The sequence below is a fragment of the Homalodisca vitripennis genome, chromosome 2, assembly GCF_021130785.1.
Source record: "Homalodisca vitripennis isolate AUS2020 chromosome 2, UT_GWSS_2.1, whole genome shotgun sequence".
NCBI lineage: Eukaryota > Metazoa > Arthropoda > Insecta > Hemiptera > Cicadellidae > Homalodisca > Homalodisca vitripennis.
The window spans coordinates 117884164-117906858 of NC_060208.1; the positions used below are offsets into that span (position 1 = coordinate 117884164).

Below are 22695 nucleotides of genomic sequence, written 5' to 3' on the forward strand. Positions count from 1 at the left end.
CATGCGTGTCACTGACACCACTGCTGACTGACTGTCTAGTAAGCTGAACTGACCACAAACAACCATGTATAGCTTACTCTCACACACTCTGCCAGTTTATTGGTATAATCACTCTTATTTTACCAATACATTCATCATGGCTGAAAACAAAATTGACACTGTTATACAGATTTCATGTAGCCCATTTACTTACTGCTATCTGGATACTTACCTTCCTCATTAGTACCACAGTAATCATACAAAGCTAGAATAAAAACTGATTTCTCCCATCTTTTATGACAACATGAAACACGCCAAGGAACACTGAACGTATTTATGAAATAATATGGACAATTTTTCAGCTAATTTGGCATAGAGGAGTCAGACAAACCTCTAATTCAAAAACTGAAAAATCCTGTGACACTTGATTTGATCTAGTATTGAGAACTTTATTTCTAATTTAATAGATAGGTCCCATAGTAAATAAATATTTTCTGCATCCAATCGACCACAATGAATTTTAAAATAGGTGACAAAGATTTTATTAAGCTGAGAAGCTATTCGCACTGGCCAGGAATAAGAGCAATAACCAATAATAGTACAGGGAAAAGCTTAAAATATTGTATCAAATATTTTGTTAGTAATTACCATCCCACTGGAAAGCAGTGATATACACTTGTATGAGGAAAACAAATTAGTATATGGGCAACCAAAAGCAGATTACTATCAGAACAAAAATGTAATGCTTTTTTAAAGGAAACTGAAGAAAAGGAAATTAATCTGACTGAGCCCTGTACTAAAGTAAATTAAACTAGCAAAAGCACTATGATAACTATGAAAAGATTGATAATCTTGACCTTAAAACATGCTTGATTCTCGCTGCCGAAACAGGCAATGCACTGTTGACAGAGAACACCAAACTTGACAAGACTTACAAATTCAACAAGAACTGGAAAAGAGGAAAACGATACACAATTGTTTTCTAGAAGTACAAGCCAGTTCAAAGAAAAATGACAAAATAATCAAAGAGCTAACTGATACGAATAATGAGCTATTGCATGAGACTTGCTTTATTAGGAAAGATGTAAACCAAGAAAGGACCTTAAAAGGGGAGATGATACAACAGACATAACTTAATATCCAAAGCCCTACTAATAAAATCAAGTAACTCCAGAGCATACTAATTAGTATGCTCAATTAGTTTGTTCAATTGAACAAACTAGTATAGCAGAGGATCTGAAAGATCTTTGAAACAAGAACTAAATTCTGTGTTAAATAGTGAATAAAGGCTTAAACAGAAAATCACAAATAAAAACCCAACAATTGTAGTTATGAGGAGAGACATGGAAAATTTTCTAAAACCTACGGAACAAGAACAAATCACAAGATCCTACTTATCCTCTTTTCTCAACAGAATCAAAGGTTACAGTAAACATCCTAACATAATTCTAAATGATAGTCAACTGGACCGATTCACAACTCAAAGTCTTTACACCAGTTAACCATCTCCTGATGTCTCTTTTCAAGATGAATTGTAAATTGCATGTTTTGAAACCACAAGCCATTAACTAGAAACTGGTCGATGCCATTACAGGCTTTCGATGCACCAAAACATCTGGCTGATAAGACAGTCCAACTACTCACAGTGGAAAGCACAGGTATTAGGAAACAAAACGCAATCCCTGATAACTCTAAATTAAAAATTAAATTGAACAAGTCACCACCATTAAATGCAAAAATAAGGCTAGCAGATAAAAAATATGAAGATTTCTTTTAACAGACATAGACTTCTATAAAAAGCTCGTGAGAGAAGATAATACCCACATTAGGAATAACCTGCCATTGGTCGTCAACATTTCTGCCTTCTTGTCTCACAACAGAGCTCTCTACACAACAGACTCAATCTCATCCCAAAGACCGAAAGTCAGATTCCACTACAAGCTGATTTGCAGCAACCTACCCATTTTTATTCCAAAGCAACAAGACAAAACAGTAAAATAAAAATACAAAAATAAACATAAGAAAAGACTTTTTTCAAAAGTTACTCTCCTCCGCCATAACACAAGGAACATAGAAAACAAAAGAGACCAACTCACCCACTTATTACAAGACACCTCTCCAAACATATTAGTATTAACAGAACATAGCCTAAAGCGGAATTAACTTCAGAACAATATAATTCCTGGATACAAGCTAGTGGCAAGTTTCTGCTGAACATAACATAAAAATGGAGGAGTGGTTATTTTTGTAAAAGATGATACAGTGATTGAGGCTGAATCTATAAGTATGGGAGATCTTAGTGAGGAACTTATTTGTGAAATAGCAGTAGCATCTCAAACCATGAATAAAACTCACATTACTGTGATTGGAGTGTACAGACCACCTCAAATAAATTTAGAAGGTGTCCTTAGAATGTTGTCACACGTCTTAGAACAAACACAATCATTTAAGAGTAACATAGTTTATTAGGTGACATAAATATTGACTGCTTAAAGGTATAAAAATTCAAAACAGGCTTGAAGAGACTCTACCAGCTTATAACATTAACAGACTAAATCTTCCACCAACTAGAATTACTTATCATTCAGCTTCCTCAACTTTACTGTGTGTGTACACATTTTTCAATAGAGAGCCTCAGAGAGCACATACTGGACACAGGTCTGTCAAATCATACAGCACAACTCTGTGTGCAGTCTAAACGTATATCCCAAATCAGGAGACAAGTAAATGTTAACAACCTAGACCACCTAAAATGCAGCCTGGCACAACAAACATGGATTGCACTCTTCTCAACAATATCAGCTGATGGGGCTTATAACAATTTTCTACATACCCTGACAATGGAAATAAATGTGGCATTCCCTCAATGGCAAGATTAGGCAGAGAAAAACAAAAGCTTTACAAACTACAATGACAGAGAAGTTAACCAACTATAGCACGACTATATACATTTGCTTCGGAGGTATGAACAGGACTTGAGAGGGACAGATCTGTCATGGCTAATAAAAAGAAGAAATACGGCCTAAGACTGAGAAAATTAAGGTGAGGTAGTGCAGCAATCATATACAGTAGTCCAGCAATAAATCCAAAACAGCTGGGAGGGCTACAAAAAGAAGGAAGAAGAAGAAAGAATCCACCCATCAAACTAATTACTGAAGGGAAAACTATAGAGAAACCTGAAGAAATTGCAGAATAATTCAACAACTACTTCTCAAATATAACATGGAACATATTAAGAGCAGCTAGCAATAAACTCGCCAACTACTAGAGTCACAATACCTAGACCTAAGCTAACATAGAAACTTAACAGACACAACTGTGAAGGAAGTTGAAGAGATAATCTCATCCCTTAAGAATAAAACCTCCAGTGGTCTAGATTAAATCTCTAAGGTAATAAAACACTGTGCTGAAATGATCATTGCTCCTCTTGTGGATATTATCAATAAATCCTTCAGAAACGGCATCTTTCCCTCCCCACTCAAAGTATCAAAAGTGCACCCAAAACTGAAGAAAGTTGTCTCCACCAACCTCAGTAGCTATCGTCCCATTTTCATAATTCCCACCTTCAACAAAACTTTTAGAAAATTGTACTGAAAAGGCTCATAGACAATCTAACTCTACTTGACCTCCTCACTGACTGCCAACATGGTTTTCTAAAAGGTAGATCTACAGCTACAGCTCTAACAAACCTGGTGGAATTCATTATTGATTACATTTACAAAGGTAAATACACCACTGCTGTACTCCCTGACTACTCAAAAGGGTTTGATCGCCTTAGCCATGATATTATTCTTGACAAGCTAGAGGCCCTAGGAGTCCAGGAAATCACTAAGAACTGGTTTGAAAGCTATCTCAAAGGACGGAGCCAACTGGTAGAGCACAGTTATATGGAAAATGGTGTTATTTGAACAGTAAAGTCAAAATTACATTTGATTGTAACAGGAGTACCACAAGGACAAATTACTTCCCTGACTACATCAAAGATTACAGCTCAGTGGTGATTTACGCGGATGACACACCCCTTTTGCTGAAAGGAGGCATCAGAAGACCTAAGTATCAATGCCTACATTGCTCTAAACTTGACGTACAGCTACTGCCTCACAAATCCTTCTAAAACAAAACAGATCAGTAGAAGACTTCTCTAAACTTCAGTAGAAGAGGTGAACAAATCTCATCCCTGCCTGACATTGAACTTATAAACCAAACTGACCTTTTGGGTCTCAACCACTCAAATTTGACATGGGACCATAATATATTAATACCCTTTTGAAGAAACAACTCTGCTCTCTATGTTATACGAATAAAATGCAATAACAGAAGCAGCAAAAATGGCATACTTCGCTCTGTTTGAGACATACTTGAGATATGTGGCCACTAGGTCTGGAGTGGCACATCCAATACGAACTTAATTCATATACTCACTATACAGAAGATAAGATCATTAGCAAATCTTAAAGCACGAGACAGTTGCAGAGAAGAATTTAAAAACCTCAAAATTAGAACAGTAATCTCACTTACATACAGGCAGTCATACTCCATGTTGATAAATTAGGACTCCCATATGAAACAAGATTTTATACTCATGACACTAGACACTCAAGAATTCCTGTTGCAAAACACAGGACAGCTTTTTATGAAAAAATCATTATTCATCGGGCTAAACTCTACAACCATCTTTCTGCTAACTTCAACCTACTGACATGTCAAGCGCTAAAACACAGATTGAACTGCTGGTTGTCAGTTAACCCAGTCTACTCAATCAAAGGGTTTGGAGACAAATCAAAGACAGTAGACTTAACTAAATAAGAAAACACGATCACAATGTATATTTTGCAATATATTGAATTGTACAATTTCAACATATTTGACACAATTCTCTGTACTCAATGTTCAGAAATAAAGCATTATTCTATTGTATAGTTTCGTATTAGTAGTACTTTACAGTAGACATAATTAATTGCTAGTATTACATTATGATAGCCAAAACCTGCAAGGCTATCAATTGAATTACTTTGGCTAGAGGCATAAACTTGAAAAATTACGGTTTTATATTTCTTGTTTCACCAGCTATAGTACAGAATGTTATTATCTGCAAAAACTATCAATAAACAATATATACATTCAATAATACTGAAGTCACCATTATAAACCTTAACTATAGTTGTACTACTGATTTTAGTCCGTGTGCTAACTAAAATCTTTGTTAAAAATTATTTAACACATAGTTTAAGAGCCGTTATAAGACTGTAAGAAAACAACAGTAGTTACATTACCGTTATAATCTCAATATATATTGTTTCACAGGACTATGATACACCTAGCAACCTCTCCATATTTCCTTCCAGACAGAGGCCAGAAAATCATCTATACACTGGTTACTGTTAACCACACACTACGTTTGACACCAACCTTGTCCACTGTTTGTTCTTATTTATTCATGTCAACAGTTATCTGTCTTCATTCCTCGCTGGAGGTTTGGTATTATTCTATGCAACACACGTCTGTCATTTGTGGCTACATTAAAACAAATATGAAAACAGTTCTTGTATTTCTTTGATCTGCAGCATTTGCACTAGACAGGATTGTACAGTTGAAACTATTAACAAGTTGCACGATTTATAATACCTCCCTCGACAAAAATTTCAAGTGCTATTTATTAACCAGTGTACATATGTAGGTGCACTTATTAAATTTTTAAACTGATCTGTATCAAAACATTTGTGCTAAAAAAATTACCCAGTTGCTTGCCAACTTAACATCTCTCAACATTTGAAGCTTTTCTTCTGTCATTAACCCCAGTAGCTATAACTGGCAGAAGGTCCAATCCAAATCATAATTATTTTAAGGAGAAGAAAATTAATGTTTGTCAAGTGATAGAAGCAATAAGCATTTTTACCCTCCTTAACACATTGCGTGCGGCGCTGTCACCGGCGACACCGCTACTGTGGAGGTCGCCAGTGATCGCGGTCGCACACGATGTGTTAAGCACTTCGAATTTATTATAACTCTCATGTTTTATAGATTGTTAAGGCTTATTATGTATTAGCAAAATATAACTCAACTGCAATACAGTATACGTAAATTGTGAACAATAGATCAAATTATATAAAAAACTGTGACTTTCTTAAATAATACACCAGAATGGCCAAGCTTGGGCTCATAGCAAAGCTTCAAGTGGAAATATTCCTTATTCTTGAAATTCCTGGTATACAAAAAAAATAGTGTTTCTTCCTAAGAGATCTATATTTTTGTAGCTGGATTTTTTCTGTGTACGTGTTACCTGGTCACTGCTATTTTCTACTCTAAAAAAAAAAAGGAATGGGAGAAGTTATCATTTTTGGTGTTTTACTACTTTTAAGTGATTTGCCTTCACTATGTTGCAGTTATGTGTTAGAAGTTCCTTGTGAACTTTCCGTTGTTGGTGAAATATTGTACAGGCTTATATTTACAGGTTTGGTATCACAAAACATTACCCTCTTCTTGAATTCACTGTGTAATAGTTTCGATTTATTTATTGTTGATTATAGCATAGTGATTCTCGTACTATGTTACGATTATTGTTAAATACTCATAGTAGATATACTGTTCTAAAACATTAGGGCTGTGTCACGTAAATATTTGTTACTAGTAAAATATTTACTACCTGAGCTACTTGATGAATCCCTGACGCCACAGTAGAGATGGGATTTAACGTAACAAGATAAAGAACATTGTTGCCGCACAGCAACAGTTGTCCCCACAACATGTTGTGAGAAACTCTGTTATTTTGGCAATGTTATAACAATGAACAATGAATTCATTCGTTTTGTTGCCGGCAACAGTAAGCTTGACCTGAAAACAATCTAAAGAAGACGATTTGAAACTATTCAGCTGTTGTTTGAGCAACAGGGTTATAATGAAGAACGGAGCTGTAGTGTGACCATTATTATTTAATTGCTGGAAATATATCTACACCTCGATAATATCGGCTTGTACATCAGTTTTATAAAGCCCTAGTGTAATTTATATTTAGTGAAAAAAATTAATTGTTCAATTATGTTTAACCATTTGCGATCGAAAAGCCAGCAGCACTGGCCACACCAAGGTAGCAGACAGCTTGTGTTAATTTTGCCATAGTTTGTCCTTGCAACTCTTATGGCCAGTACAGACGACCGTGCTACTTTCATTGGCAGCTCAGCGGCTATATGTATTGTTGTTTGCCTCCCCAGATCAGAATTATTTTTCAATTTTCTGCGCATTATTTGCATAGTAATTTAAAATGTTTAAAAAAATTAAAAATAATTTAAAATTTATTTTTAATGAATCTTCCTAATACAAAGATAAACATACATTTGGGAAATTAAACTCTTATACGTATATTTTTAACAAAAATATGTAACAAAATGTTATAAAGTAGGTTTTTACAGTTATGTTATGCTCAGACAAGAACTATTATACATTTTTTTTACGGAATAAAACTTTTAAAAATAAATACCTATGTATAGTCAAGAATAGTTAGGGTCGTCTAATAAATCTTTTTAGGTTTCTATCCTTTCTATCACTTCAGTGTATAGGCACACTACGTGTTATTTGTCTTATTTACAAAGAAAATGTTTATAGAAGAATTATAGGCTAATTTAAAATTTACTGCTTTACATAAAAATTATTTTAAAATAAAGCTGCTTGATACGTTTCAGCACTCACTATTCATTATGAAACAATGAGAATATTAGAAAATACAGGTAACTGCTATGTTAAGTGGCCAGTTCAGCTGGACGTACGAGCTGAGATAACATTACAGCCAAAATTAATCTGCGCTTACACAAGCTCCAAAGACAAATTATAAATATTGCCTTCGAGTGCATAGGGTTAAAACACAAAATAAATTGTTCATTTTGACTATGTTCATATGTGTTCTATAGTTGTGTACAGTTACTATATGAACATTGTTTAAACTTGTACAATTAAGGAACTGAAATAATTTGTTTATTTTTAATTGTATCATTATTTTTTTTAATAAAATTACATAAACAATTAATCAGTCATAATAAAACAAAAAAAATTAAAAAATTATTCCGTTGAGTATATAAGTGTATAGTTTTTTAAAGTTCAAACGATGAAGTATAAAACAATTTGAGATTTTCTCCTGAATGACCAATAAAAATAACATAAAACTAAAAAGCATTGTTTGCGTATTAATCATGTCTACAGTAAAACACCTTCCATAGTAAAAATAAAGTTGTGGAAGTGTTTAAAATTTAACATAGTTTTTAAGTACCCAAAATTAATTAAGATGAGCTACCAGTACAGCTGGTCAACACGTCCTAGCTATCCACATAATGTTGCCCTTGGCTGTGTAACCTAATCATCTTATGCACTTAGCTGTAAAGAAAAATATGGTAAATAAAAATAAAAATACGTAATTTGTAACTTATTTTAATGTTCCTTATTTATTCACATACAATCTACAAAACACTGAAAGTACAAATTCCACACAATTACATTTTGTACTTAAAAGTATAAGAGATTTTTCAGACTCTAAATTCTTTTTCTCTTTTTACACAACAAATTAAACGTTACAAAACAAATCCACCACTTTCATGATTTTCTCGATTCTTTATTTTGGCTTAAAATCTCCTCATAACAACAACACATAAATATGTACAAGTGAAATCAACGTTACATAACCATTGTGAAAAAAGAAAATAAGAGTATTGGCAGTGATTTGGCAGCTTTTTTACTGTACATTGGCAGTGGAATATGGAGCCAGCTGCACTCTTATACACAACTTACTTGTAACAATTAACAAAACTTTAACTCAGCTCAAAACCAATTTAGGAACACAACTGATCATAAAAAAAACAACCAAATCTGAACTTCAGATTAAAAAAATAACATTCTTCTGTACAAATAAAACATAAAAGTTATTATAAGCTTTAATATTATGAAAAAAGAACAAAACTAAATGATTTTCATTGTTAATGTAAAATACGTAAATCTCTACAAAACTGTACTATTATTGATTTTTAAATTTCAACATAACAGTTTCAAAACTCATTACTTACATTTTTTAAACAATTAAATTATTATATTGAGATTGTAAGGAAGGTTGATCTTGTGATTGATTTATTTGCATCTTACCAAATTGTCAACAATAAATAATCAAAACTTATAAAAGAGTTCTAGATAAATTTATTTTATTTTATCATACAGTTTGAATTAAAATTGTATTGGCAAAGACAGAGAAGTAACGGTTTAACATTTTCCTTATATGAAGTGAAAGGACAATTTAAAGTATAAATAAAATGTTATAATATTTTATTTTCAAACTTAAATTCGTGTTCATATTTGAAGTCATCAGTGTATAGTCATAAACCTAAAATACTCCAATTAAATCCATGAGATGTGGGTAACAGGGAACGAAACTAAATAAATGTAGCATTGATAAAATAATTGCAATAAGCACTAATATTTTGCCAGTTCCTGAGGTCAGGTGATATAGTTGAAAGTGTGCAACAACTGGTTAATAATTTAACCTACCTTTCATTGTTAACATTCAACTAAACACATTGTGTTGACTCAAAAAAGTGTTGTACAAATAGTAAATTTAGATTTGTCCAGCATGAATAAAAATGGAATTAATAAAATAATTTATTCTGTTGAAAATAGTTCTCTGTTAGAATTGATGACCTACGACTATAACAACAATCCCAGCTAAATAATTTACAAACTTTTGACGTATTATGTCAATGCATTTTTTAAATAAATTTTCCCACTTATGTCAAATTGCTAAAATTGTGGCCATTTTCAAAAAGAAAAAAAATTCATATAACAATATCTAAGCCATTCTTGAGTATACATTGCATGTGATTGCCTACTTTTGGTGCATAAGGAGTAGCTATTTTTATACGAAAAAACATTAAGAGAATAAGTAGTTCATCATCTTGTTTTATTTTAACTACACATAATTTAACTAAATAAATTATTTTTCACAACCTGATATACAAAAAATAACAGTATGTTTAAATGTATGACGTGGAGTTAAGAAGTAAAAAAACTCTTTGGAATATTTAAAATTTATTATGTCAAGAAATATAGTTAGATCAGCTGAATAAAACCACAATGCTGATTACTGATAATATTTGATGCTATTTATTTCTTTATTGTCAAAACTTGTATCTATTCTGGAGAAGCCGTGTCCTGGCGAAATATCAGTGTTTATTGCAACTAATAATGTGTAACTCAATAAAGTTGCAGCAGTCCCTTTAAACTCAGTCAATGCCTGAGTTTAGCTTTAGATTGTCAAAATTTCAATAACTTTGGTAAAAATACCAGCAAGAAATGTAAAGTAGAGAGTACAGCCAAGAAATATAAAGTAGAGAGTATTCAATTTGTCAGGATTTAATTTTCCACAATATCAAATGAACTTCTCCTTTTATTAGCAAACTCTCAAATTGATTTTTAACTAAGTTCACATTCCTAAACAGAATTTATGATATAATTTTAAAAAGTAACACAGAAGAAAACTGTATAAATATGTATAAGTAAGAGAGCTTCATAGATTACCCTGAAACCCTCTTACACTCTGTAAATCTCCGACACTGCTTGTGTATTTTTACCAGTAAGGCAGCATCTATTGGACTATCTGGTTTTTTTCCCAAAAATAACAAAATATAAGTTGGACAATGACAGAGCAAAAGGACTATCCAACATCACTCACTACCCTAAGTTACACAAACAAACAAAATTATAAACTGCAATAACGAGACAAAGCTCCTTGGTTTAAAAGTCACCAGGACATTTAGTTTGTATGATCTTCATTGCTAAATAATACTAACTACCTGAATAAATATGCATGTGAAAATCCACATTAATAAAAGAGAAAAATTATTAATCACTGTTGATTTTTCATTTTCAGTTTCAATACATCAATTTATCAAGAATTTCTTATATACCCTGAATAAAATTTTTACAAAAAACAGTTCCTTAACATTTAACATTATGTATAAATTGCAGAATTATTAGAAGTTAAATACACATATAAAATAATATAAAGCTTAAAATACCTAAAAAATTTAAATATTGATAATTTTTCTCAGTTTGTACCATAATTAACGATAAATTATGTGATATCAATCGATATCCTTTTATCAATACCAGCAAAAAACCATTCAGGGCTGGAATGTTTGAATTATAATTAAAAAAAACATGCCAGATAAAAATATCACAAGAAATATATCGAACACAATATAAAATACTAACAATTGACTATCAATTCACAATTATATTAAGCTAATTAATACATGATTTTAACAGTTTAATTTTATGACAAATAATCTGTTGTTGAATAATCTGTTTGCATGCGAAATAAATCAAAATTTCAAGTAAGGCTGAAACTTTATAGAATGTGCAAATATTCTTGTTTAATCACTGTTGTAAACCAATGTAATGTATATAATCCTTTACTTTACAAGTATAGTTACTGAACTGATCCACTAATAATATACAGATATATTATGGTAAAATATAAAAATAAAATTTTTAAAGTAATGAAGACTTTTACAATGACTTGATCAATAACAAATTAGTTATATTAACAAAAATACAACAATAATTATTAACAATAAATTACAAAACACGAGTAAACAACTACTAATAAAAAAAAGTTGAAGAACAAACTTCAGTCAAATTATTAAAACAAAATGTATAAACTAATAATACAATGAGTTAAATATATAAATAATGTAAACAACCATGAATGTACTATTCATGATTGAACAAACATTTGCTACATTAAATGTTTATTCATCCTAAACACCATTAAAGATCAATACAATAAAACCAAAAATAAAGATTAAATTGATTCAAAATTAATTTTTATGAAAAATTGTATTGCATCTAAACATAATCTATATACTTTATTTATTGTATTAAATGCAATGAATTATTTGGCTTTTATATTCTTAATGTCAACTACAATAGTACAAAAGACATTCTCAGAGATCCCTTATCTTGTGTACTTCTGACCAATAATAATAAAACTTTTAACAAAATGTGTTAATGAATTTACATTATTTAAATTATTTAGCTCAATGTATATTGATACATCAATTTGATTAAAACTAAATATACAAGAACATAAAAGGAGAAGGTAAACATTCTCTTGTACCAAGCCGTCAAACGTGTAAGTCTGCAGCAGTAAGCAGTCAGTGTCGCCAACTGCTGCAGGGCAGTGATACCAACTGGCTGAGCCAACAACACATAATGCCATCAATTCATTTACTTACAATAAATATACAACTAGTTTACATATGAATATGATTCAAGTGAGGATATTACTTACATTTCCTTCTAGATGGAACAATATTTTTACAAACAAGATGATTTTTGGGTGGCTTTGTCACAAAACAAACAAAAAATGTTCAACTAAGATAAACTTCCTTCTAAGCGGTCATTATTTGTAGTAACTCATTTATTTTATTAATTTTGATCTAAAGTTAAAAATAGAACATACATGTTTAAGTTCATATAAGTTTGCAACATTCTAATGTTTCAATAACAAAACCATTGTAAAACCTTAATAAATTTCACAATTTTTACAGATATAAATTTTGAAATTAACCCGCTACATTCAATATAATTCTGGTACAATTTTTCGGTTGTACTTAATGTGTTTCATTATGTCATTATTAAGTAAGAACGATTATTATGTCTCGTATTAAAAATAAGGAATAAAGTTGTTTACAAAATAATTACATAGTACTTTTGATTTTTTTCAAATTTTGTCTTAGAAGTTTTTATAACAAGAATTTGTAACCTACAAAACCAACTTATAATATTCCACTTCCTACTAGTAAATAAAGATGTGGGAAAAATGTATATGGAATATTATCCAGAAGGAATATACATGGATATAACTAAGAACTTTTTTGTCTGCCAGATATAATTCCTGTAAATTGATCACACTATATTAAACTGTAATCTGAAATGTAACAGATCTGTTAATGCATTACTAAAATGTCTGTTAATGATTGATCTTTGATCTTTTATAAGCGGAAAAACTTATATTTTTTATTCAAATTTTGAAGTTTTCGCCACATTTTGGAGGTTAGACCTTTATGGTGATGGAATATTGAAGTCTGTCAATACACAAAAACTATTATTACTTGGACAAAAGGATAAGTAAAACAACCTTCATATTATCATGAATCTACTATTAAAAGAATATCACAGTTTTCTTGTATTACAGATACACAAAAGATACGGCTTTCAGAAAACCATTTTCAAGTACATCCATACATTCCTACCATGAAAACATAATTAATTTATTGTTTAAACCATTTATTCATTAGTAATATGTGACATCCAAAGGAAATGTAAATAATTCACAAATCGAAATGATAATAATATTATAACAAAAAAGTGTTTAAATTATTAGCAAGAAGGGGATGAAAAGTGTCAGGTTGAGTTACAGGTACGTCTCACTAACTGTAAAACCTAAAAACAAATTATGTAAGTGTCAAATTCAAATTAATTTAAGTGGTACTCTTTGATGTGAACTAAGGGGAGGATCCGTTAGCACCACGATTCGTCTGCCGTATGGTGCCAGTCCCACCCCTTACCCTTGGGGCGAAACCTGCCTTTGTGGTGGAGAAACTTCTTCTTGAAGTGGTGGTCACCACGTTGGTAGCGGAGTGGCACTGAGGGCGCCAGGGGTGGAGGTGAGGGTGGGGGCACAGGTGAATAGGGGCCATCCAAGGACAGCAGTGGAGGAGGTGGGGAGGATGGGGAGGGCGTGCGGGGCGGTCCAGCCTCCAGGACAGGTGGGGGTGAGGGACGGTACAGTCTGGGCATCTTGGTTAGCAGGGCAGGTGGAGGGGCAGGTGGTGGGTCCCCGTGACCAATCCCACTATCAGGACTGGTGTTGCAGCTCACTCCCCCACCCCCGCCCTCTGTGCTGCGTCTGCGCTTGTCCAGCTCTGTAGACGCGAAGGCCACAAGGCGGTCGAACCCAGAACTGATTGTGTGCTGCCACTTGTCTAGGCCTATAACACAATAGACTGTATGACTAAATAGGTCATTCCTTTGTAATTTAGTCTAAAAGAATCAAATACAAGTTACAGACAATTTGAGCATCTTCTTCTTCTTATTATTATTATTATTATACTGAGCTTGAGCTTTTAAAGTTTTGTTTATTATGATGCATTGTGGAGTACTTAGACCTAATTTTTCATAATAAACCAAGTAAATTAGCGTGTTATTCTATTTTTAGTGTAGTTACACCAAATTTAACTAAAATATGAATACATATGTTCGTATTTGGTCCCATTTTTTGATTTAATAATGTTAAAGGATATTTCAAGCTACCAATCTGGATACTGATCCTTAGATCTATTGCAAACTGGAGACCTATTCTTTAAAAGTGAAAGTGTAACTGTCAACAGCCTGACCCAAATCATATTGGTTCTGATATTTTAATACTTCTTACAGACCAAACTTTATTGGAAATAAATACTCCTTAACACCGGTTGCTAAATCCATCAATCATACAATAAACAAGAAACCAATGTTAAGATAAAATTTAGGGTGACACACTAGATCCTATGATCAGAAGCAGAGTGGTAGAGTCAATTCTTATTGCAATATTGGCTTAAAGTCTTCCAGTGCTCCACGTAATTTGAAAAATTTAGTGAGCAATTACTGTTAATTTATAAAATGGCTGACCAATCCCCGGATGTCAGGCGTTGACTCATTAACCCTCCGGCTGGCGCGCATTTGAGCCTTGACTGGCACCCTGTTTTGAAGCTTTGTGCAGAGTTTTTAATTTTTTATCCTGTACAATTAGTTATTGGAAAAAACACAAAAGTGTTATACATCAAATTACTCTGCAGAATATGTTGTACAATATAAACATAATTATAATTTGACTTGCCTAAATAATGGTGGATGTTTGATGGTCAGAACTCAAAACTTTTTTTTTCAAAAAACACTTTTTTATATTAAGCCATTAAAAAAAACTCAAAATTAATTTTATTTAAAAATCTAAAATATGCATAATGTTCACTTACTTATACACAAAAAGAAAATACATAGTTATAAACACTTTTATTTACAAATGAAATTAGAATTGAAAAAAAACAAGACTATATACAAGCACTAACAGTCGCCGAGTCGCGTCACGCGGAAGTAGTCGGGAGCTTTTAGCGGCCAGTAAAATAACAAATATTCATATATATATATATATATATATAAGTGAATACATTATTAGAAGGCTTGGGATCTTGTGATTAAAGTGATATAACTTTTATGCGATTCGAGCGGTAATTATCGGAACTATGACGTAATTAGTAGACGATGTTTAATAAGTCGTATATTACGACTCTGCCAGTTCACGGCGGGAAAAAATGAGTCGTAATTTACGACGTTGCCAGCCGGAGGGTTAATGTCTTAGTTTTACAGAGAAACACTAGTTTGTGCGTAGGAAGCTCTTACCTTGGGTTAATGGAGAGTTAATGCAGGACGCTAATAGTGCGCAATGAAGTGTGCGGGTGAGGGTGGCAGGGTAACAGTGTTCCTGGGGACAAAGCACCTCTACACACCATCTACCATGCCACAGAACATCAAGCTAGACTCTACCACTAAGCAAGGCCTAACACTAGACTTTCACATACGTTCATTTAGCTACAGAATTCAAAACCTTTATCACAATTTTATTTTTTTAATAATTATTATTAGTATATAAACTGTAATATATACTATTGTTATAAATTTTGTTTTTATAAATTTTAATAGAACATTTTCTTTTACTAGCTTATTTATTTTTAAAATTTTATACTATTCCAGGCACAAATATTGTTTCCTTTTCCAAACAAACTATAAATCAAATCTATTTGAAGAAGGCTCAAATAGTTTAGTTGATTGTATACAACAATGATGGTGGCACACTAACTTTGGTTTGACCTTGCTTTTGTGATGGGAAAAGCTTTAATAAAAGAACATGCATATAGAAATAGAAAAATAAACACAGTATAATATAAGATATAAAAATAATCAACGAAGCAACAAAAAACAAGCAGACATCTACGTAATTGCAGTATTTAAAGTCTAAAGTTGTACGAATAAAGCTGGATTTGGCTCTGAAGACTTCAGATTATAGTAGTGTTTTACTTCATAACATTTTTTATTAGTGATGGGGCAATTCCAAAAACCTCTATCTCGATTCTAATTAAACAATTGTGGTCTCGTTTCTGATTCCTGTTATTTGTTATTAAGAAATAAGAATATAGCCTGTTCTAGAAAACTGGTATCACCATTTTTATTAAGGATGGGTCAATACTAAAATCATCTGATTCTGGTACCAAAATTTGGTCTCAATTATCGATTCTGATTTAATAGATTCCTCTATGTATAAAACTAAGAATAATAAAATATTACTAATAACTAAATAGTAACTAAAGACTTTAGGCAGGATAAGAAGAGCAGACTTATTTCAACTAGACTGGAAGGATATTTCTCTTCTTTATCACTGAGAAATGAAAAAGAACACAGTCTATGAAGAAGAAGGAAGTTAAGCCTGTTCTTCCTATTCTATCTTAATTTTCATTTTAAAGCTTGGTTTTTTTTACCTTTTCAATAATAAGTAGTAGCTAAGAATATAATACACTAAATGGTTTTGTTTTGGAAGTTGGAATTGAGTGAAAAGATCCACTGTAATGAGAATCAGAAACAATCCATCCCTATTTTTTTGATGAAATAAAACAAAATATTTCTTATAACGTAGATAAATTTGTAATTGGTGTAACACTTTCATTAAAAATACAGACCGAATGGATAGAAAAATTTGTTTTCACTTTACAATTACTTTATCAGATTATTTACTTAAAACCAACTTCCAAGATTAATATCAATATAAATCTATTTTTGGATTTTTTGGTGTGTGGGGAAATTTATGTTTTATTTAAAAAAGAAATATATGTAAACTGTTAGAAATGATCCTCTAGTGTGCTATGTTTAATCTTTGATTGTATTAGTTACACAAAACATAAATCATTCATATTGCGGGGGAGTGCTGTAGTCCAGAGGATCAGTTCAGTTACTTATGAAGGCCGACACTAAGGCAGTGCCATGATCACTGCGGTGCATGTTCGAAGCTTTTAGGAAAAACAACAGCCCTTTCTAATAATAGTAAATGAAGTGTCATGCCGAGTGACAGTGCGAGTGTTTCCATTGCCCCTCCATTCTTCTTCCACTGATAGTAGTGCTGTACTTGGAAAGCGGACTATAGTTGGAATTCTAGTGAGCCAACTCACTTGCTAACCCATCAATGGAACGAATGAAAGATGGATTATGGCTCTAAGTTCACTTCACAAAAGCCATAATACTGCCTGTTATATCACAGAAAGTATCCGAGCACTCACTTACTTCAATTTATAGAATTGGATGGGTTATCTCTTGCGTAACTAGTACAATCTGAATTTAGTACTAATATTAATATCACAGAATGTAACACTAATAAAAATGGAAAATTTATTTAAATACATACTCATATTACTTTTATTTGACACTTGCTCAATTTCTTACTAAATTAGTCAAATAAAACTAAAATGTTCATTTTTTTTTAAACTTTGAATTGCAATATTTGGAATTTTTTATTTGGAAACATAGGATCAAAAAGTGTTTCAGTTTTAAGGAAAAATGTTTTATTTATTTTGCAAAACATTACAGTAAATTAAGTATACTTCTAACAATGACTGTAATGCTTTAATTACTTTTGTATATACATTTCTTTAATGCATTGACTAGATTTCTTATTTTTTACTTAGTTAATGTAACCTCATTTGTTACTAAAGGACTTATAATTTGTGTTTGTATTACTAGTTTAAAATGGATGCCACAATTGGAAATAAAACAACAAAATGGGAAGTTGTTGTGATAATTATGTTGGAAACAAAGTATAAAGGACAGGCCGCTTCATATAGTGTCCATCAATCATGACAACATATTAATTCCTTAAGTACCATGGTTAAGAATTTTTATTGCCATTTTCATTTGCTTAAAATGCTGCAATGACAACCTGTCACCACCATCAATTTGTAGTTTTGTTTATGTTTCAGAGGTTATCAAAGTTTTGGACAACTGACTGTATTTAGTACTGTACTTTTGATGGTTTTACTGTAATATTTGTGTTTGGTACCAATATCCGTATTATTCAGCATCACACAGTATAAAAAACAACAACGCCTGCTATTTATCAATTTATTACAAAGTATTTACATTGTGTTATTATTGAACTTTTTTTAAAGCAATTTTTTTATATTGTATAAGACAAATAACATGTAGAATGAATGTTGATGCACTATGTAGTGGTGTTACCACAGAAAATAAACTGATTCTTAACCCTTAACACTTGGATGGAACTAACAGAGAATGCCCAACAGGTGGGATGGCCATGAACACTTGGCCTCATCATCGCATCTGTGCAGGTCAGACACTTCATTTTGAAGCAAATTCTCACAGGTCGGGCGGCCATGAGAGAGGCTTGCCTATATAGCGGTGCTACAGCTCAAATGGCCAAAATCAAAACCTACCGTACACTATGTCCTTTTTATTTCAAATATGAAACAAATCCTTGCCCTCTAGGCATGACAAATCCTACTTTCTATCAGTAAATGTGGCAAATACATAAATCAGTAGTTCACATTACTTCCGTTTTCTTTAGTTTCATTCTAAAGCCTTTTTTAATACCACGTGCTTCTACTGCTAGTGACGTATCAGTTAATTTTACAAATGTTATTTTAATATTGAATATGTCATCGTGGTAGATTGTCAGCATTAAGTGGTAAGCAGAAATCCCCAACAGAATGGGTGAACATTTAGCAGGCCTGAAACGTGGCCGATGGGGGAGGACAGCACATCACTTTGAATAGCCAAGTGCACTAAGAGACAAGACTGGGTCCTGAGCATGACTTTCTGAGCACTAAGGGTTAAAGGTCTATAATAACTATATTTTATGGACTACAAAATTTTTAATACATTAAGTGAGTGTTACACACTATATATCCTCTATAAACATATATGAAATATTTTATCTGCTTATTGTGTAGTAATGTTTGGAGGAATATTTGCTTAAATAAATTAACTTTAAATGTATACAATATAAAGTAAATTGTTTGCATTTACTATCTTTTCTTATTTTAATTGAGGTATTATTTGTACAAATTAATAACCACTTATTTGTCTATTAATATTTTGACTCATTATAATTGTGTTTGTTGATCATGAGCACAACTTAAGTGTTTTGAAGCTATTACTAAATATAGACAAATATTTCGGTACTAAGTCATGCATATGTGAATTAACAATTAATGATAGAAATAAAAATATACTAATTAAAAAAAAATATATAATATATACATTAGAAACTTTCAAAGAATAAATTTTCTGCATACAAAATGCTATTTGTGCACAGAAAATCACCCTTAATTAGAAAAAATATACTAACAAAACATTAAAAATTATATTAAATCAAATATTTAAGTATAAATAACAATTAGATAAAATACACTAGAATGAAAATAGAATTATTAACAGGTAATAGATAATCACGAGCTTGGTATATAATATTAACCCTTTGAGTGCCACGGCGTTTTGCTATGTGGTATGCATAAAATGCTGAGCCAAATGCCTGATTTTGCAAGGGTCTGGTTAAAAATTCATAAAATAATTATTTATTGGTATAATGTCCTGGGCTTTTGTTTGTTTTGTAAATAAATATATTTTCTTTATAAATATAATACATTCATTAGTAATTTAACGTTTTTATACCAATAAAAAAACATTAACAAAACTTTATGAGCAAAAACATTTTGTTTTTTATTTTGACACAACGTAGTGTTATTGAAATATTTTATTTTTTCATTTTCAGTTATGCTATCTTATACTCCATTTAATTTTTACAAAAAGACATATAAAAACTTTTTTTATATTTATAAATAAAGTTTGGAAAATAAATATGAAAATATGAACCGCTACAAAACTAGAAAGTTTCGTATTGTCTACACTGCTAATGCTTGAATCTAATACCTGCAAATACTAGGTCTTCATTGTCAGCAATGTTTTTACAACTCATTGTTTATAGTTATCACTGAACAAACACAAAAAACATAAAACTATACAAATGTATTTAGTAAAGTACTAGCTGCTTACGATCACCGTAACTCACAGTCAAGTCATTGATCTACTCACACACAGACTAGAACAACATACACAAACGAAATAATATGAAGATACTAACACTACAAACCCATTTACACTTTAAAACTTTCAATATTTACAATAGTTTATGAAATAAACACCAGCGCAAACAAAACATGTGACGGCTCGTCCGTGTCGCTGCCAATTCTAAACTCGACTAGGACGTGATCTCTTTACAACCGCCGTAAAAATCAGAATCTACCCAAAATGCAACAAAACCTTCATTAAAAGTTATGTTGAAGCCTTTGGAATGCATATGTAGTCATTGAGCACAATTTAGATAAATACTATATAAAATATAAGCGTTACTGCAGAAGTCGCAAATAGCGATTCTGGCATTTCTTGCATATAATGCAGGATCGCAAATAGCGATGCTCCGGCACTCAAAGGGTTAAACTACACAATGTAAAATGTATTAGTTTAACAGAATTGTGAGCGTGACTTAGAGCGTAATACTGTGTAACAACGAACCAAGAGTGTGACAAAGAGTATAATTCTGAGTAATATAGAAAATATGGAATTATTTGTTTGTTTCTTCTAATTGCAATTATTTCGACATTAATGTCAGTCAGCTGTATTAAAGCTTAAAGGGATAGTATGAAACGTTTTTAAAGCAACTAATACAAACTATTTTAACAGCTAAATCAAATAACAATTAAGAATGGCAAAAAATTTGTTAACCTATCACCAGCTTCAAACTTCATCATCAGTTATGAACCTATAACCTGTTTAAGTTTAACTTTGTAAGAAATATTGTTCTAAACATCTGTGGAATTCAAATCTATGTTTATTTTATAGATCCTTTGAATTAAATAAATTGTGTAAAATGAGTATGGATTTCCCTTGTACAAAAGGTCGCCTGAGCTCAGTGAAGGAACTATTGGCCAACTAAAGAGCTTCAGTTTGTTCTGAACCACTTGCCAAAGGTGACGCTCCCCCACAACAACTCCAGCTAACCAATAAACAACGTATAAATATTTCTCATCCCTTTATATATTCATGGAGAGAGACCTCATCAACAACATCAAATCTGGCTATTACCTGAATCTAACGAGAGGCACAGTTTATATGAACAACACTGATGTATCTGACGAACGTCATGTCACAATAGCCCTGAAAAAACAATCAGATGACTTTCTTTGTATTTGCATTCAACTCATGATTGCTTAAAAGAAAGTTGAATCCAAATAAGTGTAAGCCAATCAGTATATAAGTTTCTATGCTTGAATTTTCAAGTACAGAACAAATCTAATAGTTCTTAGTCATATTGCAACATATGGTAAAACATCTACAATAATTTTTTTTAATCCCGGTTTAAGTATGTTGCACTGACAACCTTGATTAAATTTAGAAAATACCATAAGAGTGATTGTTATACTCAATTTAACCCTAGAAGTGGTTTGTGTATGTTCCTGTGGTGTGGCAGATTTTTGTTGAATAATTATTTAAACCTTACCCAATACTACAAATGTAACATTTTATACATCATTTCCTTCTTCAGAATGAGTTGTAGAAATACGTCAAAACCTTAAAAATCTCCAAATTTTATTTTCAAATTTATAATTTTTGTGTACAAATTTGTAAATAAAAAATGAATATTTTTGTCTAATTTCTATCCTAAGAGTAATATTATGTCTAATAAATCCAAAATATGCAACTTTTCCAAATATTATGCAGAGTTCAGAAATATGTCAGGTGTTCCAAGTTATGCACACTAAAGGGATCTTGGACAGTATAAGAGACACATCAAAGATTAAATTGACAAAGTTTTAATAACAAGGCCAACAAATCTATGTGGTTACGTTAATTATTGGTTGCGTCGTACACTCACTGTGCTCAAAAAACTGTTTTTGGTCAAAACTTAAAAACTGTTACAGATATTTTATTAGTAGCTACTTATAATGTAACGTTTTTTACATGCAATCTGAATGAAATTTCTTCTACACTTTAAATATTGTAATGAAAAGTTTTTAAAGATCAGCATGCAGGAGGTGTAGGGTTTGAGTCAATTTTTTAAATGCAAGGATCCATTAAAAAACATCAAAGTAGATTGTTTACCGATTTAAAAAATACAATAAACATTATACTTTCCTTGAAGATTCCATCAAACAATTCATAAAATCCTGTTTCTTCTTTTTGTATGGTTATTAGAAGGGAATTTTTATTCTACTCCTCATATGATTGATAAGCCTGACTGATATTTCATTGCACACTGAGTTGGAATCCACTGTTTAGTGAAACAAAGAAATTATCTGACAAGGTCAGTCTAAAAATTACTGTTACTGACATTTTTGTGACTGGTTAGTGTATTAGCATGTTGGTTTCAAATTGTAAAATGTTTTATAATCTTGTAAACAATAAAACTTATATAACAATAATTAAATAACCTAATTATTTTTAAATCATCTTATTTTACTCTAACTAAAAAAGTGTATTAATCCGTACGTTCACAAGACTTGACGCCTTTTGATTTGTTTATTCAGG

At 31.5% G+C, this 22695-nt stretch overlaps 2 protein-coding genes across 4 annotated transcripts in view; one reads left to right on the plus strand and one right to left on the minus strand.

Annotated features, from left to right (window-relative positions):
* Positions 1–5518, plus strand: part of LOC124354634 (microtubule-associated protein RP/EB family member 1-like) — a 28264-nt gene extending 22746 nt beyond the window's left edge. The window contains exon 9 of the mRNA XM_046805250.1: positions 5284–5518. Coding sequence (XP_046661206.1) covers positions 5284–5364 — 81 coding nt within the window. The 3' untranslated portion in view covers positions 5365–5518. The remainder of the gene's footprint in view (positions 1–5283) is intronic.
* Positions 5519–8378: 2860 nt separating this feature from the next.
* The window catches only part of LOC124354635 (histone-lysine N-methyltransferase, H3 lysine-79 specific), a 109995-nt gene continuing 95678 nt past the window's right edge, over positions 8379–22695 (minus strand). For 2 of the 3 annotated variants that reach the window (XM_046805251.1, XM_046805252.1), the window contains one exon: positions 8379–14003. In XM_046805251.1, the coding sequence (XP_046661207.1) occupies positions 13534–14003 (470 nt within the window). In that variant the 3' untranslated portion in view covers positions 8379–13533. Of the gene's footprint in view, positions 14004–15450; positions 15533–22695 lie in introns of all 3 variants that reach the window. The other variant, XM_046805253.1, reaches the window with a different exon arrangement.